Consider the following 17256-nt stretch of genomic DNA (forward strand, 5'->3'; position numbering starts at 1 on the left):
ACTGCAGTCCCCCTAGTGACCAAGTGTAAAAAGTTTGGGGACCCTGGTGTTATTACTGTGAGAATGGCAGCAGGTTGAATTTCCGCTAAATCAATAGGTAAAATCTGACTGGCTGTTCACAGCTCCACCCACTTTTGGGCATTTAACAATCATCATATTTTCAGGCTGACCCCATGACTATGTGATTCAAGTTTGGGGAGTGTAGCCTCAAAGCTGTAAGATAGGCAACAGTTTCAATTTCCCCATAAAAGTCAAAGGGTGAAATTTGATTGGCTGTTGTTGGCCCCTCCCACTTTGGGGTCATCCAACAAATGTCGCTGTTTCATTCTGGGTGACCCCATTATTATGTTATTCAAGTTTGGGGGGGTGTAACTTCAAAGCTGTAAGAGTGGCAGCAGTTTCAAAATCTTACCTGTCAAAGTCAATGGGAAGATTGGGGGGGTTTGGAGTGGCGCCACAAAAAGACAGGGGTGTGGGATCGCTTAGAAAAGCACAAGCAACCTGTTCCGCTATAGGGCGACTAAGTGTGGAGAGTTTGGGTGTTGTACCCCTAAAACTGTAGGAGGAGTAGCGTTTAGAAAATGGGGGGGCGCTAAGAAGAAGAAGCGGAAGAATAAACCAAAGTCGAAGAACAGTATGTTGGGGTTTTCAACCCAACATAATAATTTTAAGGGCTCTGGCACACGGGGGAGATTAGTCGCCCGCGACAAAACTCCCTGTTCGCGGGCGACTAATCTCCCCGAGTTGCCTACCCCTGCCATCCCACCGGCGAACATGTAAGTCGCCGGCGGGATGGCAGACGCGGCGGCGCGATTTCGCGCAAATCATCGCCCCGCCGCGTGTGCCATCCCGGCGGTGACTTACATGTTCGCCGGCGGGATGGCGGGTCATGGCAACTCGGGGAGATTAGTCGCCCGCGAACAGGGAGTTTTGTCGCGGGCGACTAATCTCCCCCGTGTGCCAGAGCCCTAAGGGATATTGTCATGATTTTTATTGTGTACTTTTTATTTCTAAATTACACTGTTTACATAGCAAATAATTCCACTGTTTACATAGCAAATAATTCACTCACGTTTTTCAGCTTGCCGAGTATACGCTCTGTGTGAAGTTAGCCTAAGAAACTATATATGGATCTTAGAAGTTTAAAATTGCTGTGTTATTAATTTTAACTTTAATTGCAGTACTGATTTTTTTCTCATTTTATTACTTACGGAACTGTAAACATCTTTTTATCCTTCAAACAGGTGCAGAAGCTGCTGTGCATGTGCCCTGTCGATTATCATGGGGTTTTTCAGCTGGATGAAAGGCGAAGAGATGCACTTATTGCTTTAGGAATATTTCTGGTGGAGTCAGATCTTCAGGTATCTACTGACCCTATGCTCCTGCAAGTAGTAAAAAATGATTTATATTATTCCCTTCATTATTTATAGTATGGCTCATACACTAACGGCATAAGAAACTGAGGGTGGCTTAAAGGGGATGTAAAGTCAGAATCTTAACTCACTGTTTATCTATAGCTCTAAGATAGGAAAGCACTAAAACAGATATTGTTCTAAATAAAACATATTGCAAAGCAGTTAAAACACGGTCTGGTACTAAGTCTGGTGCTCACATCAGGACAGCCACTGGCCCTGTAAGTTTCCTGAAGCTGTGATCAGAGCTTGTTTCAGGGGAATAGCATAAGATGCAAAATACAAAGGCTTCTAATAAAAAAGGTAGAGCATTTTTAATGGGTGTATATAGCAAATGTATTTCATTTGGTCTAAATAACACACACAAGGATTATGATTTTTGACTATACACCCCCTTTAAAGAAACAGTAACGCCAAAAAATGTGTTTTGATGTGATTAATAAAATGTAATGTACTGCTTCCCTGCATTGATACAACTAGTGTGTTTGCTTGAGAAATGCTACTATAGTTTATATAAATAAACTGATGTGTGGCGACAGGGAAAGCCATTCAAGCTGTAAAAAAGATGTTCTGTAGAATACAATGGTGTTTTACAGATGTTTCAGTTTTCTCTATGTAACCTGTACTTTTTCTTCTTTTTTCAATTTGAATAGCTACCCCCATGGCTACACAGCTACTTTGTTAATATGAACTGTAGTAGAGTTTCTGAAGCAAACATTCAACTTTTACCAGTGCAGGGCAAGAGTACATAATATTTTAATTACCTTGATACGCTATTTTTTGGTGTTATTGTTCCTTTAAAGATTTCTGATCTGGATGTATGACACTCCTATTAAATCTTGATTTGAACCTAGAATTTTTGGCAAGACATATCTCCTTAACATATTTCTTAAGCTTTTTGACAGATGGTGAGACCAGTTCAATGGTGGCTACCTTTACAACAGTAGACAGGACCATCCACTACACTCATCTGAATTATTTCTGTCACCAGTTAAATCCTGGCAGCAGAGGTTGTCCTGTTGATATCAGTATAGGAGATGTTCGTGCTGGTGTCTGTAACATTCCCTGGGATCGGACAGCACATCATCATTAGGCCTTACCACCTAACATGGCCAAGATCTGTCCAGTATCAGCAGGCATCCCTAGTGAGCAGATGGCCTTGCACTTTGGTCCCAACCACCATTTAATCTAGCAGTGCCAGGAAGTTTGTATCTTATTAACGGCTCTGGTGGCAGGACTTCCTTTAGGGCAGTGAAACATGGGGAGATAAGTCGCCACACAACAAATCTCTGTTGTTGCGGGCGACTAATCTCCCCGCAATGCCATCCCACCGGCTAGAATGTAAATTGCTGGTGGGATGGCATACGTGGCACCGTGATTTGCTGAAGTCGCCTTTTGTTGTGCAGTGACTAATCTCCCCCTGTGTCACTTACTCCTACTTCCACTCAACGCAACTGTGCACTAAGCACCTCACTCCATTACTGCCTGCCATCCTGAAGAATTTACTACACTCATGTTACACACTCATCTTGATCTGTAACAGCAAAGGGAAGAGTAGTCTTCTTCTAGGGTCCTGCTTACTAGCAGTGGACAACACTGTATTTAGGTCTGGTGCCACCATAGGCAATAATAAAAAGGTAATAAAATACACTTAGTTTGCCCAGGAGCAGTAACCCATAGCAACCAGTAAGATTTTGACTTTAGGGTGAAGACACACTGAGCTACTAGTAGCAGCTACTTTTTCAGCAGCTACTAAACTCCAGAGAATACCTTGCCATAGACAATACTGAGAACTGCCTCTGCTAAAACACACGTAGAGACAGTTATCAGTAAATGATCAGCATTGGCTATTTTAGTAGCCACAAGAAGTAGCTGCTACTAGTAGCTCCGTTTGTCTTCACCTTTACTGCTCCTGGACAAACATTATTACATAACCCCCCAAAGTGCCAGAAGTTTCAGATCCCAAAAGTATCAATCCAGAAATCTCTTCTCCCTGTATATAATAAGCTAAAAACCCATACACACCAGAGGGAAAAGATTGGGAGTGTTTTTGGAAGGGAGATAATTTACAAGTTTTCATTTGCAGGGCCCTAAATGGGTACCCGCTTCTTCATATTCTAGATTGTGACGTTTTTTGTTTTCTGTTGCTATAGATTTTCTTCAGGTACTGGGAAGGTATTATTTGTTCCACTATATTTATGTCAAACCATTTTGCCTTCAGCACAAAGAGACTGTAGTTCCATACCTTTTGAGACTCTTGAGGGGACTTCCAAAGGTGCAGTGGATAGAGGAAAGCAATTCTCGTAAGGGAAAAGGTAAGTCGCTAAGTATTTGTGTTATTATTTAATTTGCAAATATAACACACAACTTGTCAAACTGCTAACTCTCCTGCTGTTTAAAGCTACAGCTCAAAGCATCCTCACACCCTTTTTATAATTTGCAGCAGATGGAAGGGCATAAATGTGACATTCTTGTGTAGGCGATAATTACTGTTAAATGTGGCATACTTTGTATTGTAAATTGACTGTTTTACACTGACAGATGTATTGTGGTTTTAATAGATGCAAAATATTGTCTCTTTGTCATTTAGTTGAGGAATATAAATGGGCTTTAGAGAAACTCTTCTTTATATACGTGATCCTTATAATATGTTTTCCTGTCAGGGACGCTTCCAGTGGCAGAAACCTTCAGCTTCTGTTTAGTTACACTACTGTCGGATGTTGCGCACAGGGATCTGTCCTTCAGAGAGCAGGTAAAGGGACTCTCTTAATTTACATATATTTAAGTTTACATCCCATGCAGTTCTTTCTTACAGTGGCATAACCACAGACCATTTTGCTTCAGATCTTAGAAGCTGTTTTGGATGTGATGCAGTGTCTGCTGGGAATGTGCCAGTCACCCCAAATTCAGGATAAAGGTAAGTGATGCAGAAGTGCAGGTATATTCTGCAATACCACAACAACGGCTAGAAATGGAAATAAATGAATCTTCAAATATGTAGTCATCAGACATTTTTGGTTTTGCTGCTTGTTTCAGTTAGAAAATTTAAAAGGGGGGTTTGGCAAAATTGTATTTTTTTAAAAAAAAAAGCTTTTTGTGAACTGCTTTATGACTGAACTTTAAATAAAAAATGCAACGTTTAAGTGAAATTTCTGATTACAGTTACCCCATGTTGCGAGCCATAATATAATCACATCATTGGTTAGCAGCACCACTAGTCCATTAATCTTTTCTGAAATAATTTTTTTTTATTTTCAAATTCTGTATTTCATTTGTAGACAGGTTAGCTGTCTCATTTGTAAGTGCTGTTATCACATAGATAAAAAATTTCCCCTTACTATTTAAAATTGTAACTGCTGCTCAATAAAATAAATTTATTACGGTGCTATTATATTGGAGGTGATAATTTTTTAAGGTGAGATAATGCAAAGTCTCGCGTTTTTATGCGTATATGGGCTACATGTGCTTGCACCCGAGCGTATCTCATTAATTCGGGTGCAGGCACATGTAGGAGGCGTAGGGTGGAATTTTCTGCAAGCGCTTTTCTGCTTGCCGAAAATATCCGCCCTACGACTCGTCTGGCATTAGCCTAAGGGACAGTTTACAACTTTGTTTTGCAGTGAGAGCTCTAAAAGTGACTGTATTGGTCATACAACTAGACAATTATCTAGCTTCTTAAACTATGCATTTATATAAATATATCTGTATTTTGTGGTGCATAACTTTAGTTATCTCTTTAATATCTACAGAAATAATATTACTGAGCTCCCATTAAGTTACCATAAAGTGTTTTCATCTTGCCTGTTGTTGTGAGAATCGGTTCCTGCACTTCCATGATAGCATGGGCACCAGATCTTGTATATGAATAGCCTGCAGCTGCTTAGTCTTCACCCCAAGTTTTTTTTGTGTCTTGCTAAGGAAAAGAGATCTTTTTTAGCAATTCTGTTAGATCTCTACAGGGCATGAGACTCATTGAGTCCCTGAATTGGTTGGACATAAACTGCAATTCATATTCACTGAGACTGACTTAAATAGCCTATCCCAATTGCATATGATAATGTTTCGAAGTCCCTTGGAAGCATTTTGTAAAGAAGACACTGGCTTTTTATTTGTCTCTCTTTCTAAATTTTCAGATTTCTGAAGCACAATGAAAAAAATGACTTAATTAAAATTAATTAAAAGTAAACACTTCTCTCATTCAGTGTTACTTAAGTAGAACTTATTTTCTTTCTCTAAATTTTCAGAATACTTGTGTAAATATGCAGTTCCATGCTTGATTGGAATCTCACGGGCCTTTGGACGATACAGCAACACTGAAGAGTCTCTTTTATCCAAGCTGTTCCCCAAAGTTTCCCCACAGTCACTAAAGGCGCCAGAGGAATTAGAAGGAATACGTAGACGTTCCTTTAATGACTTCCGCTCCATCCTGCCAAGCTCACTGCTTACAGTGTGCCAGGGGGATTCTCTAAAGCGGAAAGCCAGCAGTGTTTCAAGTGGCTCACAGGTACGCAGTGCATAAGGTATTGCACACAGAATATTTGCATCACTGTTGTAGGTGTTTCATGGCTTCAAGTTACGTCCAGATATAGTAAGCCATAAACCAATTACTCCAATCTTCTCTATTTTTTTTAAGCAGCTCTGCTATGACATACACTTCATTTGTGTTTTGCAGGTTAGCCCTGATCGCATTGTTCCTCCTCCAGGCTCACCTGCCGGCTCTACTATTCCTTACTTTGAAGGTACTTCAAAAACTTTAAAGCTGGGTGTACTGAAATACTTGTTGATTGCCCAGTAATTTAAACTTCCAGCTTTAGCGTAAACTGCTTTAGAACCAAGGTCTTTTCCATATTTCAAAGAAATAAGATACAGTCAGTCACTGACCGAGTACTATCACTTTTATATGATGGCTCTGTATCCGTTTTAAAATATTTATTGTTAGAGGTATCAAAAACATTAAAAAAATTATTAAAAGACCTGAACTGTGGAACATTATGTACAACTTGGTATAACTATACAGTGTGGCAGTATACAGAATTTAAGGAGCAATGTTTTATTTTTTAGTGTTGGTTCATTGTTTTTTAAGTGGATGTTGTTTCAAGCTACAAAGTCTATGATTGTAGCCATTGTGCACAAATATTGCTTACAGTAATGTGGCAATGGAAATTAGGTGAATTGGGCTTGCTGTGTAGAATTTATTGGGCTAAATGTTCATAAATCTGTGTTTTGTTTTGTTGTTGTTTTTTTTTTTTTTTCTTTTTTAAAAAAAAAGCCTCATATAAGGGTTGTTGCAAAAGTAAGCAGTACAGGCACACAGATCTGTACGTAAACATGTACATTTATGTTTTCAAATATAGGGTCATATTTGCCAGATGGCAGTGCTGTGGATCCTGACTATTACCTTACCACCATCAGCTCTAGTTTCTCAGTCTCACCTCTCTTCACTGGTGTCAACAACAAGGAGTTTGATATGCCCCAAGATACTTTGCGTCAGCTACTCCATATGGTACAGATTTTTTGTTCCTTTTCGTTTTTTCTTTTCTGTTTACAAATTTCTTGGTGATTAATTTTAAAGTCTATTTGCTAAACATTTCCACAGCAGAGTATTAGTTAGATCTTCAGCTGTGTGTGTGTGTGTTTGTGTGTGTGTATACAATTTTTTTTTTATTATTACTTTATATCCTGCATACTGTTTCTTCCCTGCTGATGATAGTGTTGAGGATAGACAGGGCCTTTCCTAAATGGAACCTCTACGCAAAAGTCATGTTTTACCCAAAAAAGCCGGAAGAAAAATTTATATTGTTTGTAGTAACCAATATGCTAAGAGATTTTATTTGAGTTATTATTCTCATTTTATTTGTATGTAACATGAAAACAGTACAATTAAGCTATGCGCTCCTTTTGGTTGTGTAGGTGAAACAGATTGTGGCAGACCCATTCCTGAGTTCTTTGGATATGCTCATCTCTGAAGTTACAGAAGTAAGTTCAGTAACATAACTAAAGCTGAATGGTCCAGGGTTACAAATATTAACTGGACCCTGGTTCCCACCACCCCCCAGTAGTTCCACCAGTAAGTGCAATTAGTGCTCTGGACGATTCTTCCGCTAAACCCATTCCAAATACTTAGCTTTTAAATATTTTTCATTATTGACAGTACTGGTAAACTTTTTAAAAGTTGTATGTTAAAAATCACCCATCATCTTCAACCAGTATGGTCCCCCTCCGCATCCTACCCTGACTCCAGTAAACAGCCTTGTTCTTTCATACCTGCCGTTGTGCTTGCTAAATGCAGGGCTGTGCAGCGAGGTTGGTTGCATTGTGTGATCGCCTCACCATCCCAGACTCTGGAACCGGAAGCCCAAATTAGCTTGGCTTTCAGTGCATGTGCTTCTTGTTATCAAGACCTTTTAATTCATATGCTCCTTGTTGTCATTTTATGTAGGTTTTTACTGTAACATTGCAATGTGTGGTTATTTTACATTTGATATTGCTGCTTGTAATAGTTCTTATATTTAATGTGCATGTTTTTGATTTTCCTAGGCCAATCCTAGTGTGGACCTATATTATAAAACATTCAGTGATCCCCTCTACGTGGCAGTGTTTAAGATGCTCAGAGATACACTTTATAATGTTAAAGGTATAATGATCTTTAAATGACTCCTATACTTGCAAAGTTCTATGTTTCTCAACTTTAATTGACTTTCAAGTGTTAATGGAAATAATCCATCAGAACCCCTGGAGCTTGCCTCTCGCAGCACTGTATCCAGCCATGGATAATTTATAGGTTCCAGGGTACTCTTCCAAGACGTTTAATTACCCTGTAAATGAAAGTTTTGGGACAGTATTATTCACATTACTTTTTGTATTCTAGAGAGGTGACTGTTTATTTTGGCTTGTTTTTCCTTTTCTTTTTACTTCCCTGTTGCGTTTCACACTTTCATTTAAGTGTTTCCCTTTTTCATTTAAGTTTTTATGTTTTTTAATGAAAGGCCATTTGTAAACTATACACAATGTGTAGATCACAGCTGCAAGTTGTTAAATGTCTATGGTTTTACCTGACAATCTTGTTTAACAAATACAATTGTTTTGCATATCAGGAATGCTTGTATGTGAGCCTGTTTTTTAATTACAAGAATACACTGACACCTGAAAATGTATTAAAAATGTTTTGCAACAGAAAAACTGTTTTCCTTGTTTCAGATCCCCATACTTCATTTGTGAAGGAGATTCATGACTTTGTGCTTGAACAGTTTAACAGCAGCCAGGGTGAGCTGCAGAAAATTCTACATGATATGGATCGACTGAATAATGAACTCAGCCCCTTGAAATTACGTTGTCAGGCAAATGCAGCATGTGTGGACCTTATGGTGTGGGCTGTCAAAGATGAACAAGGTAAAGGATTAAGATTATTCTATGTCTTTAGATCCTCTAGTTCCATCAACAGTAAACTCTTTTGCTTGATGTTTAACAACTGTATATCCTCATTACAATGGGATATTCATATTTTTCAACAAAGGTGCAGAAAATCTTTGCATCAAACTATCTGAAAAGCTGCAGTCCAAGACATCTAGCAAAGTGATTATAGCCCATATGCCACTTCTAATATGCTGTTTACAGGTACGTGTGACTTTGAATAAAAATGATGGCTTTCTTTCAGTAAAAGGATTTGATTGTTATGTTATGTTATTTTATGTTTATGTTTTCCTACATTGCTTTTTAGTGCTTTGATCAAAACATCCTAAACTACCTGATGCCTCTTTATAGCATATGGGAAGGACTCTAAATTAAGGCACATACAATAAATAAACAAAGACTAATTTGTCCCACAAAACTGTTATTTTTTTTCTTTGTTTTGCAATAGTCGAGAATTTTTCTTAATATAAAACTATTCATCTGCAGACTCTATGGGCCAGATGTGATGCTGCAAAGACATTTTATGGCCCACAGCCTGCCTATGGGCTCAATAGATTTATTTATACAGTTATGGGATCCCAATAATCTCCATTTTATTTAAATAATTAAAATTTTTAAAATTGATTCCTTTTTTCTCTGTAGTAATAAAACAATAACTCCAGCTAAAATATAATTCTTACTGGAGGCATTAGGTTTATTTCATTTTTAAATTATTTTTTTTTTTTTTTTTTTAGCAAACTTATTACATATTACAGAAAGATAACATATCCAGAAAACCCCAGGTCCAGAGCATTCTGGATTACATTTAGCAGTGTTGTAAACATACTGCTATATATATATACTGCATCATGCTTGTATATTTCAAGGATATAGATCATAAAGCAAAAAAGGAGTAACCCATCTCTGCTAGCACCAACAGCTGATATTTTACTGTTTTACACATTTTAAAGCAATTTTACTTCTGTACTAAACTGTTTGTCTTCTCTGTGATTTTGACATGATTTTGTTTATTCTGAATTTGAGTCAGTATTTCCTATGATTGCAGACACAAAGTTGCTTTATTTTTTCACTTTTTCAGTTTCCTGTAAGCCTTAACATGTCTGTGATTAGTTGGTCCAATTTTTTGTTTTTATCAGGGGCTAGGGCGTCTTTGTGAGCGGTTTCCTGTAGTTGTCCATTCTGTGACGCCTTCGCTTCGAGATTTTCTTGTTATCCCATCTCCGGTGCTGGTGAAGCTTTATAAATACCATAGCCAATATCAGACAGGTATTTACTCTGTAAAAGATTACCCTTTTTTCAGGACACAGTCTACTGTTGCTTTTTACAAAACTATTTTGTTCTTTTAGGTGCTAATGATATAAAGATCAGTGTAACCAATGAGCATTCCGAATCCACTATGAACATTATGTCTGGCAAGAAAAGCCAGGCATCTATGTATGAACAGCTACGGGATATTGCCATAGATAACATCTGCAGGTACTTTTAAACTTTATAAAAATATGAAAAGTTATCTACATGAGCCGAAGAAGTAAAAACCGGATTTAAAATTGAAGAGCAACCGTACTTAGTTAAGACAATATTAAATGTGTTACTAGCTAAGCCTGAAATTTTAGGGCAATTGCCCGCGTGCTTTGCCTTGTTAGAATTTTATAGTTGACTACTAATCCCTTGTGTTGGCAAATTGAATTAATCCTTTATCATCCAATGTCAGACTGAGGTGTCAGGGCCCACCAGGGCTGCCGCCTGGGGGCAGCCCACCCCAGTCACAAGCTCCTCTACTCCTTCCCATGCAGGTGCGCACAGTTCCTGGATGGGAGGAGCAGGCTGCGTCCCCAATGTTTTTCTAATAGCCTTTAGAGGGACATACCATAAGTCTTATGCCAGCATAGGTACACAGGCTGACACACAGTCTAGGTTAGGTGTTTCTTGCTGGTTGTAGCCAAATGTACATCTTAATTAATAACTTAGAAATCAGTTCAATAATTAAGTACCCAAATTAATTCTACCACCTTTCATTGCAGGTGTTTAAAAGCTGGGTTAACCATAGATCCTGTCATTGTTGAAGCTTTTCTTGCCAGTTTATCAAATCGCTTGTATATATCTCAGGAGAATGAAAAGTAAGTAACTATTACCATCATGTAATGATATAAATACTTATACAGGTATGGGATCCATTATCCAAAATGTTCGGGACCAAGAACATTCCGGATAAGGGGTCTTTCCGTAATTTGGATCTCAATACCTTAAGTCTACTAAAAAAATCAATAAAACATTAAACACAATAAGATTGTTTTGCATCCAATAAGTATTATTTATATCTTAGTTGGGATCAATTACAAGGTTCTGTTTTATTACTACAGAGAAAAAGGAAATATTTTTAAAATTCTGAATTATTTGATTAAAGTGGGGTCTATGGGAGACAGGCTTTCCATAAATTCTGAGCTTTCTGGATAACGGGTTTACGGATAAGAGATCCCATACCTGTATTGTGATTATTCCAACATTTGAATGTACCATCCCAAGAGATACCCAGCAAGTTGTCTTATTTGCAACAACATTGTTTATGAGGTCTGTGCACTAATAACTGATAAGCTTAAGATTCAATTACATATTCACTTCATTTATTTCTGGCAGCATATCACTTTATTCACCAAGCTGTGGTGAATTTACAAAATTATGAAACAGAGAATATTCTGTTACTGTATTTATTAAAACAGCAGTACTTGTATCAGGCATTTAGGCCAAAACACTGGCCTGTGAAGTACTCACCCCTGTAAGGTGCTCAAACCTACACTTTAATGTGTTCCCTGCTCATACAGTCACAGACATTTACTCATTTACTAGTTTCATTAGTAAAGTAAAATGTCATGCTACAAAAGGCATATTAAACTGTTTTATTGAGTCATAAAGCAGACTCCCAGACTTAACTTAGGGTCCTCAAGATAAATGTTAAGAATGCGTGTGCAACTTTCTCACTAATTATATACTTTGTAGAAATAACTCATATGATTCTATATAGATGAAATGAAAGATAAAATTGGCTTTAGATCTTTTTTGAGACTTTATTTTCCTTGAAGCTCCATAATATTTCAAGCTCTTTCTGTGCCTAATGCTTTCTTCATTAAAGGTTTGCTACCTTGCTACCTCACCTGGACTCTTAGTTTACTTACCGTATGTCAAGATTTCAGCAGTGCTATTCCTGATCTCATGTAATTTGTACTTCTTTTCAAATCTCTTCGTATTAACACTGAGTACATAAGTAGCTAAAGAATGTTTGGTTGCTTTGCATTATGCCCTGTTCAAGCTCACAGCAACCCTCCTTAAACAGCTCCTTAAAGGAGAAGGAAAGGTAAAATTTAAGTAAGCTTTATCAGAAAGGTCTATGTAAATACAGCCATAAGCACTCACAGAAACGCTGCACTGAGCTCTCTGTCAAAAGAAACAGGATTTGTTGTCTTTGTTTTCCTCTGCCAGAGACACGCAGCTCTGTCCTCTCCTGCTCCCCCCTCCCTCAAGAATGCTAAGAACTCCCTCCTCCCCCCCCCCCCATTATGAATTTGTGATCTGAGCCAATCAGCAGAAAGCTTCCTCATAGTCTTACAAACTGAGCATATACACTGATCTTGGTCTTGGTGCAGGAGCGAGGCATTATGGGAACTTTCTTTACACGGCTCAGCGTTTTTTTTCCTATGAGGCTTCTGATCATCTGAACGGGTAGAAATATGGGGAGACTTAAGGGCACTATTGAGACAACTGAAGGTATGCCTGCAGCTTCAGATTAACTCTTTATTAGCCTTTCCTTCTCCTTTAAGCAGTTGGGTTTATATTTTCTGTTTGCTGCAGCCCTGAAAATAAAAAAAGGATATCAGACCAGGAAACCAATTCCTATTGGTTTTCCTAAAGTTATTCTCTAAACTGATCAGGTTATGCAACATGTCCTGCCCATTTTCTAATAATGGGCAATATTGTAAGTGTCTTTTATTTCTTCCTTGTAAAAGCTATTCCCTTTTTTTAATATGACATTTTTAACTACACAGGATAAATACTGGGCCAGGTCAGTTATGCTTTTTTGTAATAATTTACACAATATTTTTTCTTCAAATGTCAACCACTGTGCAAGATAATATGTAGTTTGTCTAGTACTTGAATTGGTGAAGTGATCTAAAATGTTGCTTTTATCTTAGGGATGCTCATTTGATACCTGATCATACAATCCGTGCGTTGGGGCACATTGCTGTTGCTCTAAGGGACACCCCCAAAGTGATGCAACCCATCCTGCAGATCCTTCAGCAGAAGTTCTGCCAGCCCCCTTCACAGCTGGATGTGCTCATTATAGACCAACTAGGGTGCATGGTGATCACTGGCAATGTAAGCAACACATGTATCATTTTAATACTGCACAAGAGGGTAAAGGAGACAATCTACAATAAAGTCTAAAAAAAAAAAAAAATCTGGTAAAGTCATTAATCTATCAGTGTACACTTTGGATACTATCATTTCCAGACCAGATGCTGGACCCCTATCGGTCTCATTTCAGCTAGGTTTAAGCCATGTCTTCATGAAGACCATTCAAGTCCCTTTACTCCCATTTCAGGAAACCAATTATCTGGCATACTGCCAGACGATCACTCTAGAAAACACATTTCCACCAGAAACCAATGTTGCCAAAATTTATACTATGGCAACTTACTCTTAGGGGCATATTTACTAATCCACGAACGCTCTCGAACGATCAGAGCATATTTCACCAAATTTTTCGGCGCCCGCATGACTTTTTCGTACAGCGCACAACTTTTTTGTACGCTTGCACGAAAAAATCTGAAAGGTTTTCCCGCTGTTTACAATCGTTTGGTATGAAAATTTCGTGACTTTCGGATCACCAAAAGTGACTAATACAATTTTTTCGTAAGCGTGATATTTGCGATCTTCAGAAATTTTAGTTTCCAATCAGAATTTTTCCCATTCGGGATTCGAACTCGTGTTTTGATAAATCTGCCCCTTAGAGTTGAGCATGGTGATTTTATGCTTTTGAAAGCTGCTCACCCTTAAGCACGTAATACCCTTTATGAATAGTTTTTTTGCTGTGTGTGTTTTGACTCTGTTTGGAAGTTTGCAATAAATGTCCCAACTGAGAGACAGTTTTAGATGGGTCTCTGGTTACATTTTGCAATGTAGCTTAATATAATATGTTAGGAGTTGGCAATTTTTGTGAATATTAATTTGGCTAAATGCATTAACTTTGTCCTTTGTAGCAATATATCTATCAAGAAGTGTGGAACCTTTTCCAGCAGATTAGTGTGAAGGCCAGTTCAGTGGTATACTCTGCCACCAAGGACTATAAAGACCATGGCTACAGGTGAGTTCACTCATTTACTCATCTGTAAATTTAGGTGAACAGGTTATTTTAATAAATTATATGAGTGCCCATTTGAAGGCTATCCAAAGGAAGTAAACAATAGTGCTTCTACAGTCCAACAAAACACAAACTTTGCTAAACTGGATAAAGAGAAATATACCTGATAATGGTTTCTAGTCTTCTAAACTGGGACATTGCTACTGTCCAAATAAGTGTTTCCTGTAACTGTTTATGTAGATGGTGTGTGCAGATTTGTAGAAACTCTGAGCTTTGTGCGAGTTTAAGCATTATTTGAAATCTGCCTTGTGCTGGTTACATACATTTCTACCGCAAATCTCACCCCAAGCCCACAAAATCTCAAAACCCACAAAAATACAAATTTAAGACTAATTGCCTTAGAATACTATTGTCTACATCATGTTAAAAGATGTTTACTTGTAAAATACCCTTTTATTTTCCATATCTGTAAAAAATTATATCACAAATTATATCTCTGCCTACAACCCCCTTGACTTGGTACTCACTGTACTAACATGCCTTGGGTCTGTTTGCCTTGAGAAAAATGCAGGTGATGGTTTTAGTCTTGCTATCCAGGCAAAATAGTTTTTACCATTTTTGCTTTCCTTTACATTAATAAACTTAGAAAACCTTCTACATATCTTTACTTATCCTAAGCTTTTGTCTTTCTCTCTTGCCCCAGACACTGCTCCTTGGCTGTGATTAACGCCCTGGCAAATATTGCAGCCAACATCCAGGGAGAGCACCAGATAGATGATTTGCTGATGAATTTGTTGGAGCTTTTTGTGCAGCTAGGACTAGAAGGAAAGAGAGCCAGTGAGAGGGCTAGCGAAAAGGGGCCTGCATTGAAGGTAAGTGCTTATTGATTCAGAGTTACTGTGTAATTGTGTCCTTTGCAGAGCATATCTTTTTGAATTAATAGTGCAAACTGTTATGAAAATGGCTTGTTAATTTAAAACATTTCTGGCTGTAATGAAAGGTTGGATATCCTGCTTTCTGTTAAAAAATCTTTCTCTTTGCGTCCAAAAGTGGTGTTTGCCCCTAGGTGGGAGTTAGAGACACATGAATATTTATTTGTGTAAGGGCATGAGTAGGACTACCTCCAGGGTATAACAACATGCCATCAACCCAAGCACCATGAACAGATTGATCCTAAGGCTAGATTATAATTGTAATTGCGTTTATATTGAATTATCTTTTATTAATATTTTATTCTGTCATTTCAACAAATGCCTAGTGGCTAATGTTTAAGGAACAGTAACACTAAAAAAGAAAAGTGGTTTTAACTAATTCAAATTCAACAAAAATGATGTGTTTGCTTTAGAAACACAACTATAGTTTATATAGTAAGCTGCTATGTAGCCAGAGGGGGCAACCAATTAAACTAAAAAAAAGGCACTGGTTTCTCAGATGTTAACAAATATACTTTGTAGAGGGTTTAGTTTTTATGCAGGAACATAAATGGGGGTCAATTGTGATTCGTGGCTCTCTACAGAACTATAGAATAAAATCCTTTCCTATATAAAATGTGTTCCCAATAAAAAGTTCATTTGTAGGTTCTGGATCAACAGATACTAATTGAAAATGTAAAAAAAAAACAAAAAAAAACAAAAACATTTTTTGACATTTCTAGTCCTTTAATAAGCCATGCAACTAGAAAACAGTATAAATAACAATCTGAAGAACCATAACTTAAAAATGTAAAATAGTTAAAAAATCAAATATAAAATGAAGTCGTCTAGAAAACTCTTTTGTTCTTAACAGCCAAAACCCACCGGGCCCGGAAGAACTGTCCCCCCTGTGATGGCAGCCCTGTTGTAGAGAGTGCTATTCTGAAACAATTTGCAGTTGGACTTGAATTTCTTCTTCTTTGTTGTTTTTGAATTATTTAGCTTTATATTCAGCAACTCTCTATTTTGAAATTTTAGCAGCTATATGGTTGCTAGGGTCCAAATTACCCTAGCAACCGGGCAGTGGTTCAGGTTATTGATATTTGAATAGGAGTGGGTCTGAATAGAAAGATAAGTAAAAAAAAAAAAAAAAAGAAACAATAACAATAAAATAATAGCCTCGGAGCCATACGTTTTTGGCTGCTGGGTCAGGGGCCCGATTTAAAAGCAGGAAAGAATCAGAAGAGTAAATCAAATAATTAAAAAACTATTACAGTTTAGAAAATGAAGACCAATCGAAAAGGTGCTAACTGGCCATTCTATAACATAGTAAAAGATAACTTTAACGTTACCCTCCCTTTTCACATGCTATATAGTGTTTTATCTTTTTTAATACTGAACCCACAAGGTTAAATAACAGATACAGACAGAAAAAAGGTTCCACCACTGATCCCTGAACAGTAAAACTTTTTTTTTTTTATGGGAATCTAGCAAAATATTAGATATTCTCTTTAGAAATATGGTTCCATCTACTCTATACCTCTCTCCAGTTTTTTTTTTCCCCGTTCATTTGTTTTATAACAAATGTAGTTCATAAACATTTTTCCTTGGAGGAATGATACAAAACGATGACAATCATATCTGTATATAATATTATTCAAGCGTTTACCTCTACACCGTTCACAAGCCGATGTTAATATTATCTAAAAGTTTAGAATTTGTGTTCTGCACATTTTGTATGTCTCAACTGTATCAAAGTAGAACAGGGCAAAGGTCTTTGAGAACAGAATGGCTTTGTTCTACACTGAGTTGGTATGTACATTGGTCAATGTCTTGTTTGCTTTGTTGGTGCTGTTAGAGAATAACATGCACTAAAATGTTTACCAAAAGAAGTGAAAGATCTGCTCAACCATCAGTAGTGGGTACTTATGTTTTCACTGCCCCAAAAGAATAAAAAAATTACCACACAGCTTGACAGTATAAAAAGTACATTAAATGCCTAAGCATAACTACTACAGGCCAAACAATAAAATAACCCAAGAATATTTATCAATAAATAGTAAAGACTGTAGGTCCTAGGGTACCCTTATGGCATAAGTGTGTCTCATTTCATGCTTTCCTGTTGATTATAAGGCAATACTAAATTGCCTTATTCTTATGAGACCCTACA

The 17256-nt window shown here is 37.4% G+C and overlaps 1 protein-coding gene across 3 annotated transcripts in view; it reads left to right on the forward strand.

The window, feature by feature from the left end:
- Nucleotides 1-17256, forward strand: part of pi4ka (phosphatidylinositol 4-kinase, catalytic, alpha) — a 62491-nt gene that overhangs the window by 7362 nt on the left and 37873 nt on the right. For 2 of the 3 annotated variants that reach the window (XM_031905856.1, XM_031905885.1), the window contains exons 2-18: nt 1245-1361; nt 3634-3727; nt 4076-4164; nt 4257-4329; nt 5657-5916; nt 6085-6151; nt 6767-6915; nt 7323-7388; nt 7950-8046; nt 8610-8801; nt 8926-9026; nt 9959-10088; nt 10169-10298; nt 10844-10939; nt 13007-13190; nt 14075-14178; nt 14879-15047. In XM_031905856.1, coding sequence (XP_031761716.1) covers nt 1245-1361; nt 3634-3727; nt 4076-4164; nt 4257-4329; nt 5657-5916; nt 6085-6151; nt 6767-6915; nt 7323-7388; nt 7950-8046; nt 8610-8801; nt 8926-9026; nt 9959-10088; nt 10169-10298; nt 10844-10939; nt 13007-13190; nt 14075-14178; nt 14879-15047 — 2118 coding nt within the window. 3 annotated transcript variants of the gene reach the window in all.

This window comes from Xenopus tropicalis, chromosome 1 (genome assembly GCF_000004195.4).
Source record: "Xenopus tropicalis strain Nigerian chromosome 1, UCB_Xtro_10.0, whole genome shotgun sequence".
Lineage (NCBI taxonomy): Eukaryota > Metazoa > Chordata > Amphibia > Anura > Pipidae > Xenopus > Xenopus tropicalis.